The sequence below is a fragment of the Oryzias latipes genome, chromosome 3, assembly GCF_002234675.1.
Source record: "Oryzias latipes chromosome 3, ASM223467v1".
NCBI classification, from domain to species: domain Eukaryota; kingdom Metazoa; phylum Chordata; class Actinopteri; order Beloniformes; family Adrianichthyidae; genus Oryzias; species Oryzias latipes.
Genome location: NC_019861.2, coordinates 7,844,685 through 7,857,851, shown reverse-complemented (window position 1 = coordinate 7,857,851; position 13,167 = coordinate 7,844,685). Strand labels below are relative to the sequence as shown.

At 38.8% G+C, this 13,167-nt stretch overlaps 1 protein-coding gene across 1 annotated transcript; it reads left to right on the top strand.

Moving 5' to 3' along the window:
* Positions 1-8,278: 8,278 nt before the first annotated feature.
* On the top strand, positions 8,279-12,390 carry chst1 (carbohydrate sulfotransferase 1). Its single transcript, XM_004066843.4, has 2 exons — positions 8,279-8,664; positions 10,603-12,390. The coding sequence occupies exon 2, from the start codon at positions 10,649-10,651 to the stop codon at positions 11,933-11,935; it is 1,287 nt and encodes a 428-aa protein (XP_004066891.1). The 5' UTR covers positions 8,279-8,664; positions 10,603-10,648; the 3' UTR covers positions 11,936-12,390.
* The last annotated feature ends 777 nt before the right edge of the window (positions 12,391-13,167 follow it).

Genomic DNA, 13,167 nt, shown 5'->3' with positions numbered 1-13,167 from the left:
TTTATTTTGTTTGGGTGTCAGATTTTGCAGTAATATTCAATAATAGGCTAAAAATTGCAGTTCATTGAGAAAACCTCAATTATACATCGATTTTTATTGTGAAAATATGTTTATTGTCGGTCAGAATTTTATGTCACAGAGTCTTTCATTTATCGGAACAGAGCTGGAACAAGATTTGCAAGACATTCACTGCTTCAATATTTCGCACAAAGAATATCACAGACTGCTGATGGGCATGGTAGCCACACAATAACAGGTGTTTTCCAAACATGCAATTCAGGAGCTTTTTCATGTGACTACAAATATCCGTTATTACTGAAGTTTTCTGTGATTTCTTAATGATCATGTGGTCAAAAGACAGAAAAGAAAAAAAATCAAGGAAAACAGAAAATGAAAGCCACATTTAAAAAGTGGAAAATGTGGCAGGTGAACTTATACAAAATCCTGTCATATGATCTATAAAACTAAAAAACATCTATAAAACTTTGGTTATAAAAGCTTTAGGACCATAGAAATATAGAAAATTAACAAACAACTCTGGCCTTTCTTGCTGCACTTGAGGGGGTTGGGAGAGCTGTGAGGACGGCACATTCTTTCTTGAAAGCCTGAAAAGGTAGACGTCAATGTCATGCTAATTCAGGGGCCCTGTTAAAGCCAGGAGATGTGTGTGACCTTTTTGAAGGCTGACGTTTAGAGGCTGTACAGTGGAAACTGTGAGGATTCTGCTCTTGGATTTGATTTTGTCAGTTGAATTTCTTGATTTTAATCTTGTTCTGTTTTGAGTTGTCACTCCCTTGTTGCTGCTGTCACAAAACAGGCAAACAGCTGGGTACAATTGCAGCAGATTTATTAGCACAGCTAAAAGTCCACAAAACTAAATCAGGGTCAGGCAGGCAGAAGTCAACAACAAGCATGGGAGCATAAGAGAAACAACGAGAATAGTCAGGATTCAGACGAGGATGGATGGAGATGGACAAAGTCATGTGTGTGGCATCCAGAAATTGTGTGTTGGGGTTGCTGGGAGATTCAGAACTCCGGAGACGGTTCCCACCGGTGACCAGAGGGGGGGGGGGGCAGACTTCTGATGGGCCCCTTGGTTTTGTCATATTTATTTATTAAATGTTTAGGATTATGCCAAGCCTGGTCTCCTGCATATTGGATCCTACACCATCAGTTCCTGACATAAAACGTAGGTTTGCAGCTCTGTGTAGATGGTAAAAAAATTAAATAAATATCATCTTGACAGCCTTTTAAATTGACACAAGTATAGCCAAATGAAATACAGCAACATATCCCCAAATTGATTTTCTCCTACACCCCGAATGCAAACAGCTGAAGAGTAACGATAGTCAAAAGAATGTAAACACTGAAGCAAAAGCTCCGGTTTAAAAGGGTTTATTCTTTTACAAATACTGCGTGTTGAGTATGAACAAAATCTACATTGACAAACAACTATTGAAAGGAAGACAGTAAAGCAGTTGATTCCTGCAACATGTCATCAACAACAAAACCTTAAAGTGTCTAAATGGGGTTACAGCAGTTTTGTGTTTGTGTGTTAACAACAACAAATTGTGTGATTTCAATAATAATTTCCCCTTTAATTTATGTGACTACCTAAAATGAGTAAATTTAACTCCATTGTGCAGAAAATTCTATGCAGTTTTTTTTTTTTAGGTTTTGAAGTGTCTGCGAGTACGTTGCAGACTACCCAAATCATTGTTTGTTGTTTGTTTTCTTTTTTTCTTTCAAGTTTATGAAGTTGTGGCTCCGTACACTTTGATGGACACATACATGAAGTCGGTCTAATTAAACAGATTTTTGGCCGAAACAGACAGAAGACAGAATGAGTGGGTTTTCACAGCACAAATCTCTTCATGAGGGAAAAATGTGCTGTTTGAATTTCAAGCAGTCTCAAGCAAATAAAGCTGTAACTACTGCTGCTGGAGATGTTAAATATTTCCAGTCACTAACACATTCGCTGGTGCTTTTCTTGTTGTCTTGAATGCTAAAACAGAATTTGAAATATTTGCTTTAAAAAGACAAAAACGACAAGGTCAAACTATATCTGCAGCTTAAGCCAAAATAACGAAGCAAAAAAAAAAACAGCCATAGGAAGAATGTGTCTGTGATCAAACCTAAAAGCTTTTATTTCTACTTTTTTAATCTAAAAAAAAAAAAAAGTCATTCATGGAAAAAAACAAAAACAAGTCAGATTTATTTCACCATTCATCCATCAGTATTTAACTGGTAATTCTTTGTATCTCAACATTCCTCTTTTAATGACCCTTACACCAACAAATACACAAACATCTGGACAGAGCATCCTTCTGGTGTTTAAGTAATTCATATTCACAAAAAACACATTAAATACATTACATTTCAGATGTGTGTAGCATAAATTAAATTTTAACATTCAGTAAAAAAAAAAAAAGTTTTTTAATTTTTTAAATTTATTTAAAAACTAATGATTGACTTTTTGCATGAAAAACTGATATTTAATGGATTATTAAAATATTCACACAAGCATGCTCAGTCAGGTGTGTTTTCCAAACCACATCTCAGAAGTTCTACCTTGCTGCAGTGAGAGATGAGGATCTCAGTGGGATTTCTGGCATCTCTTGTTTCTAGTAATCCTCTGCAGATCAGCTTTATATTCAGTTGTAGCCCCTCTGAGCAGTTCCTTTACGTGAGTGTTGGTCAGAACGGATTGATGCCTTGATTTCACATGTTCCAAGGTAATAAACAGGAACTGGCAGACATATTTTAAGCAGTTATATATTCAGTTAACACACAGCAAGCCACACAACCAATGCTGTAGATTCAATAATTTTCTATTTAAGACAAAGCTTTTGCTTTGTAGCAGCACTTAGGTTGCACAAATACGTGTTAACTGTATGTGAATGAAGCATTATGCAAGATTATTTATTTCAATTTGCTTAGTATACTATCAGAATTCATTTATGGAATAATACATTTTCAACAGTTCAATTTAGTAAAAGGTAAGGCAAAAAACTTGTTTTATTCATCAAAATTACAGATGACCCGAGTTTGTCCACCAAAAACTCATGGCCGTAAAAATAAATGTAGACATAAATGTTGCCAAAAAAAATGAAGTTAAAAAAATGTATTCTATGGGTGTCAAGACAAGTTCAAAGCGCCTAAAAAACAATGACAACATAATGCCGATACGCCTGCACATTTAACACATCTTCTTAGTTGGTGTCCTTTTTGCTTGTTCCCTCCTGGTCGATGACACACGTTTAGACTGTCGTTTCCCAACAACAAATGCTACAAAGTTCATCAATTTTTGTAACCACACTGTCTTACAAATTAACCCTTATGCTATACTATGACCCCACCCTTAGATTGAAGTGTTATCCCTACCATTAAAAACGTGGATAAAGGTGGAAAGATTTCATGTAATCCATGGACACCAGTGAAGATCACAAATCATTGAAGAAAAAAGGTTCAGCGCACTGTAATGGGTCTAGATGACCCAACTCCCAATGGTATAGTGCCTAGGATAGCACAAGGGTTAAATGTGTTTTTTTGTGTACGTAACGTTTATATTACACTGGGACTGTGGAATAGAACAGACTCAACAAGTCTGTAATAAGATGGTGAATCTGGAATGTTGGGAACAGCAAATCTTTAAATGTAGCACGAGTTTGCAGCAACTACCCTGTTTATTTCATCAAAAGAATTAAACAGTCAGTGTTATTGGCCTTCAAACTACTATAATAACCTCATAGGAATAATTATTTCTTTGCTGGAGAACAGACTTTGATTTAAAGCATCGATGCAGCTCAGTTAAAAACAAAATATTTTGCATTGTTTTTAATAGATGTCAAATTATATATGAAATACACAAGTTCTTTGTGATATGCTCTCCTAATAATTCAAAAAAGATCCGGATGATCCTTTAAAGCCTCGTTTACACAGATTCTCAATTTAAAATAAAATATGCCAAGGACCCAAATCTGGCAGAAGAGGAAAGAATGAAGAACAAAAAGACAACCTCCCCCCTGCTCCATCTCTGCTACACAAATTATTTAGCTTGGCATGTTATGAATCTATCACAAATCCTTTTATAGCATACTCAAGAAGAATAGCCCTGTGTGATAATGTACTTGAAAGGCTATCGCACCACAGCAGATGCCCAGTTTCGGTGTGGGAGAGCGTCCCCTGACAAGGCTTCCAGAAGCAGGGTTCATTGACATGAATGCTCTGGGGACAAGCATGGAATCTGAGCTGTATAGCTGCTGCTCTGCTGCCCTCCCTGTGGCATAGCTATAAGCACATCCAGAGCCCCTTTCATCTGTGGAGCTGAGACAATGGCAGAGAAGCTTCATGGTTTCCAGCTAAGCACAAACGTCTCCTTAAACATCTGCAAATGGGGATACAATCAAAGACTTTCTGCTGCAAATGACTGCGCTTGAACGTGCATATGATCTCTGTAAGCGAACAGCCTGTGCAATTGAGTAACCATCAAGGGGGCAGTAGGCAACATTAAAAGAAAACATGTACATGCTTAAATGTAGCTTTAGTAGTGTTTTTACAGTTTTAGCCCACTAAAATATGAACGCTTTCTTAGCAATAGTATGTGATTGAGCTTTTTGTGGGTTGCATTTTTGTCATAAGCTACAAACACACCAGGCATTTGACGCCCATGATGTTTACACTAGTCAGTGTAGCTACATAGATGCTCAACCTATGAATTAAGGAATGAAAAGCTATGAACATTTTAACATGCAAAAATAGTATTAAAGACATTGTGTGCATTACTTCCCCAAGGCAATAGAAAATATACATTATTTTATTGATTTAGTCTTTGTTGAACAGTTAAAGGGTTAAACCAAACAACATAAATTGTCACCTAAATCCAAGAAACACCTCTGGTTAAATGTATTTGTCTGGAGGCAAATTGAGAGGTAACAAAAAGATTTCTAGGACTCTATAGAAATAGATCAGTTGCTAATAGGTTCCCTACTGACAGACAATTAAGAAACAGAAAATGAGACAAAACCCTAATTGTTTAAATTTCTATTGGTTGTTTTGCAGGGAGAAAAGTAAGGAAGAAAATTGATCCAAAGAAGGACAACCTCAGGATCACCTTAAGAAGGTGCAAAAATACAAAGTGAAATTGACTTTAGGCCCCCACTATGTAATATAAACATGAGAGATAAAAAAAAAATGGTTAAAAAACTCAACTAAATTATCAGTGGCCTTCTTTGGGTTTATTCTACTGGTTATTTTTTTAAATTATTATTTTCATTTAATAAGACTTATCAAGCTTTTTCAGAAAGCATTGACAGATTCAACTGTACTATAAATACATAGTCATGTAAGGGAAAACACATAGAAATGTAAATATCAAAATAAAAGCAGGCTAGACAAAAACTAAATGTGTTCTTCCTAATAATAGTCAAAAAAGATGAACTTTGTGTCCTTTAAAAGAGGAACTTTTATCTCCAGTTTCACAATCATTTTATTTCCTTCATCTCAGTCAGTCTCATCGAGAGGAATGTTATTTCAGTGTCAAGCATTTTAAAGGAATTATTGGACATTTCAGCACTTCTTAAACCTTGAAAACACAACAATCCATTTCTAGCTTTAAAAAGCACCCTGCTATTAAGAGACCTTAAAAAGAAAAATCTAAAGTTTTTTCTTCACTAAGAAAAACTCAACTGTTTACCCCTCAGCTCCTGACAGCTTCTCAGCACTTTCATTTCCATGTTCCTCACGTGACCGCTGTCAAGGAAAGCAAAGGCATCCTTAGCAAGAAAAATGCTCTCTTAATCATTACAGAAATATTTACCCTTACTTATGCAATGTTTTTTTTATTGGTGCTGGAAATGAGTCTGTGCCTCTTAAGTATCTTATAAATTATGAATTAACCAAATAATTTATTCTGAGATTTTGCTCTTATTGTGTCTTTACACTGCAGACTGTATTTGTATCTGCCAGAGGATGTGGGTACGTGGGAGTCCAGGGTGTTGAGTTCTAATCTGAGTAGACATTACATGTTTATTTAAACTCAGTGGTAGCAGCATTTACATCAACCTACGTTTAAACTGCATCTTTGTTTGCCCGCATTAAAACATTATTTAAAGACCCACTCCAATGAAAATTGTGTTTTTGGTGTTTATAACATTTTCTTTTGGCCTTTTTTTATGATGGAGGACATAAATGAGAAAATTAAGGGCACACTTGCATTTGTTATGTATTTCTTTATACGATATGTTGTGAATCAGGGGCAGAAAAAAAACTAACAAACAGAAAAAGGTCAACCTTCCCTCTTAACCGATGCTTTGTTTGACTTCTCAATGTTTAGAACAATTTGTGTTTAAAATAGTCTGCTTTTTAATCTAGAAAATATAGCAGTATTAAAGTACTTATAATTATTTTTTTCTCTCCAAGTGACCATGGTATAAGTGGCATAATGACCTTCAAGATGTGCATAATCAGAACTGAATGTACAACTGTCCATTGCAAAAATGAGATTAACAGGCCTATATCCTGCTTTTTGTAAGACTTTCAGAGTAAACTATATCCTTATATGGCAAATGGCAAAATGGCATTTGGCGTATACTTATATAGCGCTTTTCTACCTTCTTCGAAGGCCCAGAGCTCTTTACAGTCACAGTCCCATTCACCCATTTACACACACATTCATACACTGGTGGTGGCTCAGCTGCAGAACACTGGTGCCAACCTTCCACCAGAGGCAAGGTGGGGTTTAGTGTCTTGCCCAAGGACACTTCGACACATGGCGGGAATCAAATCAGCAATCTTCCGATCCGAGGTGGACTGCCCTACCCTTGCCAATGGCCGCCCCAATATGATAATATATTACCTTTGGTACGCTAAAGATTTTTTTTTAAATCAAATATTAATTTTTGCAGCAAATTTTCCTACCAGGAAGTAAGACGACTCAATCTCTGAGGCTCCGCCTTTCTCTCCTTGTGGGTGCCGCCCATTTTATGGCATTAACCTAAAACCGGTGTAGGCAGTGTGTCTGTGTTTCACCTACGAAAACAAACAACATTTGATCTTTTGTTGGTTGTGCATTTGTGCATATAAAAGAGAAGCATTTAGCTACTAACTCTGAAAGTGGGTGTGTGTGTCAGCTTGGGAGCGGTGCTGGCAGCACAGACTCTTCCTGGAAGGGGCTGTTTCTCGCTTATCTACGTTACAATGTGAGAGCCAACTCGTTTTCATGGATTGGGAGCAGGTGGTGCTCAAACCACAGGTTTTTGAAAAATGCTGAGAATCTTTATTCACCATCCTTTTTCTGTAACCCCCCTTTTCCACCCTTTCTGTTGTTGCCTTACCCCTCACCACCTCTTTAACATCCACCTCTCTTCTTCCCTATTATTCTTTTCCTTCCGATCAAAAAAAAAATAACGGATACAAACATAATCAATATAAATAAAGTTTAGCCTAAATAAAAAAAGGGGTTTATACTAATATACGCTTTGTGTCGGAAGATCCATAACCCTATTGTAAAAGTAAAATAAGTCTCTCATCTGTTTTCTCAGCTGTTAGACTGAACACGTTAAAAAGAAAAGAAAGAAATGTGTGGTGTAGATCAAAATACCACTCTGGGGTTGATTTTAGTGAGGAATGAACATTATGATTCACCAAAAAGATGATTTTACATGATATAGGCCCTTAAAAAACGCATTAAGCTGCTTGTAATTAATTTATTACAATTAATCAGTAATTTGACGTCTCTAAGAATGCGGCACGAATGTTGTAAAATTGTAGAATTCTGAAGTAGACTTGCTCGTGGTTCTTTTGACTCACTTGTTTTGTTGAACAGTTTTTCCCCCCCATTCTCTTTGTTCAGACACTTTGATTCTTCATGTTCATTGTGAGCCCATCCACTCCCACATCAATAAGTGGGTTGCACATAAACACGTATTGACACGGGGAAAGGGTTTATGGCAGGAATCATAGAAGCGGTGTTCACTTGCATGGTTCCCACTTAGGAGGGAAACTGTCCTCCTGACGAATGGATGCTGGTCTGACCTGCTGGAGGATTGGCTGGACTATGAGTTAAGGAAATCCTTCAATGCAAATCAAATATTTGCACAATCAGGGAACATGGGGTGGAATCACAGTGACCCATGCTGGATAAGTGATGGTCTGATACGCGTGTGTGGATGTGGGGGGAGAGGAAAGTGAAAATGACTGTTTGAGAGTGTGCGCGTGCGTGGGGGAGGGGAGAGAGAGAGAGAGAGAGAGAGAGAGAGAGAGGCAGGTGGAAGGGGGAGGGCCGGGGGGTGGTCCAGACAGTCGGTCCTTGTGTCGCTGTACCTCACACGCTCAGCCTGTGAAGAGGAGCCGCTTTCCGCGCGCAGTCTCCCCGCCTGGCTGGTAAACAACAACGCTGCTGCTGCTGCTGCTGCTGCCGCTCCTCCGGCGTCGCTCCTCCGGCGTCGCTCCATCACTCCGGCTCCTCCCGCTGAACTTCAACGATGCCAGATGGAAAACTGGAACCGTGCTGGACGCATTCGTTCCCTACTAACTGAGGAAGCGTCTGAGGACTAAACGGGGAAGCAGCAGCAGCGGTCTGTGCTGCATCAGAAACAAACCAACGAGCTGCAGAAGCCTGAAATCCCTCTGTGACATTGTCTGGTTTCATTCTGGGGTTTCGAAGTGAGTATTTGTGCGTCTGCGACAGGGTGGGATGCGATCATTTGTGCGCTTTTTTGGAAGGATGCGTTCATCTGAACAGCTTCATCCAAACGTCTTCTAATAAAGTAAAATAGGCCTTGGAACACAATGACAAATTAGACTTATTCTATAGTGTATCCAAAATTATTACTGTTTCCATTTTGATTTTAACCTAGGTAAAAAAAATGCATTAAATGTCATTTTAAACACTGGGTTTTCATTTTTAAAAATAGGTTTTGCCAAGTTTGTATCCAATCTTTTGGCTTATTCTCATTTCCTTATTTTATTTTGTTTCTTTCCTCATTTAGTTTTTGCAATGGCCAAATCTATTGTTAAATGTATATTTAAGTCTCTTTACATTGTTCTGTAAATATGCATTTAAAGCAACACTTCCCCTTGACATGACTTTGGCAGTGGAGCTTAAAATTATTTTATTTGCCTATTGAATATACCCGTTTTTTTCCTTAATGATCAAATGTACAGTTACCCAGGCTAATGAGGTCTCTTAGTTAAATATAGAAATGTCAAAACAAATGGGTGAACAGTTCAGTTGTGTAATGTAGAGTAATTAGCTGTTCTTTCCAAAAAAAAAGGTTGGTTTGCATTTTGAACTGCATGGTCAAGACTGGTATTCTCTGAAATTCTCATATCTGGGCTGTTTTACAGAAACTTTTCTTACTGTAATTAAATAGTGCATGTTCTGCACTTATCTTGGCTCTGAGTGCTGTACATGTTTTGGCAGGCTGTGTCAGCTGATTGGAAAAAGCCCAAAACAGAGGCTCAGAATCTTTTTTTTTTCTCTTTTTTAATTTCCTGAATTTAGACCTGCAGTGCTGGCAGGAGACACACACGATTACGGCTTTTCTTCTTTCCTTGTTTAGCATATGCTTGATCGTTGAATTAATTCCAACAGAAGTGCTAACATCAAAATATGGTAGTCTGGCCCTTGCATAAATAAAATATCGGGCGCACTAAACCACAGGAGGACTCACCCTCAGTGTGGAATGAATCAATGTACAAGCTCTTTTCCAATTCATTTCTTTGTTCATGCATTCATCTTCTTCCATTTATCCCTTTCGGGGTCACGGGGCTGCCGGAGCCTATCCCCGCCACTTATGGGCGAAGGCAGGCTCTGGACAGGTCGCCAGTCTATCACATCATTTTTTTGTTTCTGTTCATAATTGATGGAGCTTGAATGCTTTTAATTTATATTTTTCAATTTTACTTAAAGAAAGACTCCAATAAAAAAAAAAAAACATGTTTTTAACAAGTTCATGTGGCATTTTTTCTCATGCTGGAGGACATACAAAGACAATTAAGCTCAAAATTGCATTTTCTTAGTATTTCTTTTTTCATTGTGAATCAGGAGCAGACGAAAAAATGCTGTTTGAAAAAAAAACGTGTTGCTCCGCTGCATTCTGATGCATCCACTTATAGACGACTAGATCCATGAAAGTCTTTGTTTTCCTCGCCGGAGCGGTTATCTGGCTCAAAGCTGTATGGCTGGATAGCTCCAATATTGCTCGCCAATTTTGTTACACGTTAGGCTGGGGCTGTAAACTAGTGGGAGAAAGTTTAAACAGGTGGATGATTGGATGGGCTTACTTCCACACCAGCAGTTCCCCACCCACAAAATAGAGGGGTACTTCGAATGAACTCCTGCCGCTCTGCTCAAACTAGGTGCTGGAAAACGACACAGGTTTTTTGAATTTGGCTAAAAGTGGCATTGTCATAATTAAAAGAACCACTGTGAACAATTTAAAAATAGATTAAAGGATGATCTGAGTCGGTCTTAAAATGGGACAGCACATAATTAAGTTGTTCCATGGGAAGTCAAATAATGACTGGGTTTCTAGACACTTATTTTGCAGACACTAAAACATTACCAGATTAAAGACCAATGCCTCTTTTTTTTCCCAGGGAGGACCTGGAAAAGACGCATGTGTCTAGATGAAGTGGTTCAGCCATGCAATGTTCCTGGAAGTCAGTGATTCTGCTGGCCTTAGCCTCCATCGCCATCCAGTACACAGCCATTCGGACGCTCACCTCCAAGCCTTTCCAGCTCTGCCAACTGCCCAGCCCCCAGAACTGCGGTGTTGGGGCCCAGGAGACAGACCCATCCTTTGAGCGAGGAACAGCTGGAGGGGGGGGCTGCGATGACTACTCCTACTTTTCAGTAAACTCCACTCGTAAACTGCACATACTAGTCTTAGCCACTACAAGAAGTGGATCATCCTTTGTTGGCCAGCTACTGAATCAGCACCAGGATATATTCTACCTGTTCGAACCCCTTTATCATGTTTATGCCACATTGGTCCCACGACAGTCATACACTCGCAATCCAGCAGAGCGGCGTGTGACTTTAGGTGCCAGTCGAGACCTTCTACGCAGCCTATATGGCTGCGACCTGTATTTCTTGGAAAACTACATCAAGCCCACTCCTTCAAACCACACCACAGACAAGCTGTTCCGTCGCGGGGCCAGCCGGGCGCTGTGTCAGCAACCTGTGTGCGATGCCTTTGGTCCTGGTGATCTAAACGTGGAGGAAGGAGATTGTGTGAAGAAATGTGCAACTCTTAACATGACCCTAGCGACTGAAGCATGCCAAGAGAAGCGGCACGTTGCCATCAAAGTTGTTCGGGTACCAGAGATTGGGGATCTCAGAGCTCTGGTTGAAGATCCTCGACTGAATATTAAAATAATTCAGCTAGTCAGAGACCCTCGTGGCATCCTGTCATCACGGATTGAGACATTCAGGGACCCATATCGTCTATGGCGCATTTGGAGGGCCACAGGGAGAAGGCCTTACAATCTAGACCTGAATCAGCTCACAGTTATTTGTGAAGACTTTTCCAACTCTGTTTCCACTGGCTTGAGCCATCCCCATTGGCTTAAAGGGAAATACATGGTGGTTCGATACGAGGATTTGGCTCGAAATCCACTTCTCAAGACACAGGAGATGTATGACTTCCTGGGATTATCTATGGATAAAAATGTGAAACACTGGATACGTACAAACACTCAAGGCAGCAATGAGCCTTCAGCTAAACACAAGTTTGGAACCGTGAGGGACTCAGCAGCTAACGCAGAAAGTTGGCGTTTGAAACTATCTTATGACATTGTAGATTTCACGCAAACAGTTTGTCAGAAAGTACTTAATCAATTGGGTTATAAGGCTGTGAAATCAGTCGAGGAACTGAAAAACATGTCCTTCTCGCTGGTACAGGATAAAGCCTTTGTACCGTTTTTGTAACAAAGATAGTTCTCTGATGACTATTTTTGATATATTTATAACTGTTGCCTTATGAAGTCCTTGGTTCATTTCATTTCCATGATTTTGTTTGTCGAAGATTTGCACTAAAGATTTAGAATGCATCACAGAAAGCAGGGGTGAGTCCCTTTTGGAAACCATAACCGCACATTATAATGAAAAGAAGAAATGATATCATCCATCTGTTGACAAATGACACTATTGTTTTGTTCCCGATGAGTAGATTCAATTCCAAGCAGTTTGATCATTAATCTTCTGTATGCAAAACAGTGTCTCTGCAAAGTTTAAAATATGTCCCCTTAAAAACAGGACTCAGAAGGGATTCCAAAAAACAGGGTTTTATTTTGTTTTTTGTTTTTCCCTTTTAGATCTGTGATGGCAAATTTGAACTGTACAAGATCTTTTGTGCAATAAATGGTGAATGTCGCAGTCAACCTTTACCACTATGGCATTTTTATCCACGTAGGAAGAGGAGAGGTACTTCTGACAGATGCCATGCTTGCAAAGGATAATTGCAGACAATTAATGGGCTCTCAAGTGAAAGGGACAGAATCCCATTGGAGGTCACGAGCATTTCATCAGAGGATTTGCAACCATCTGTGATAGACGAACAGTAAAGAAAGGTAAAACTCAAATCTCTCCAATCGAACACGCAGGTTTGTCAAGATGGATACAAATAATGAATTGTTAAAAAATGGTAATTGAATTAAAAATTATGTACTTAGATGTTATGTAGGCCCTTACATAATTAAATGTAGAGGCACTCTAATGGAGAGTCGGTTTTATTCATAGCCATTTGTTCATTTCTGCAATTTTACAGTTTTCCGTGAGAAATTAAAAGAGATGTCATTGTTTATGAGCCTATTTTGCATTAAATTAGATTCATTGTTTGCTTCAAAACAAAAGGGGTTGCTTTGTTTTAATGTCCCACAAAAAGCAAGGTGCAAAACAAACAGAAAACACAGCCTAGGCAAATGGTTCTATGCATTATGCCACAACCCAAAGAAGCAGCTTTTTCTTTATTCGACTTTAGGACAGTTTGTGTTGCATCTCGGTTTATAAAAGATTCAACACTGAGAAAAACATGTCTTTGTAGAACAGGTTTCTCCACAGACTTCTGCATTTCCAGAAAAAATGTCGCCCAGTTTACTCAACACAACACAGGTACATTTCAGATGGGTTTTGTATCCACATTAGATCATGCAAAAACTGTA

Bases quoted from the DNA above. Each gene is read 5' to 3' on its own strand.
- chst1 (XM_004066843.4), top strand. From the start codon at position 10,649: ATGCAATGTTCCTGGAAGTCAGTGATTCTGCTGGCCTTAGCCTCCATC.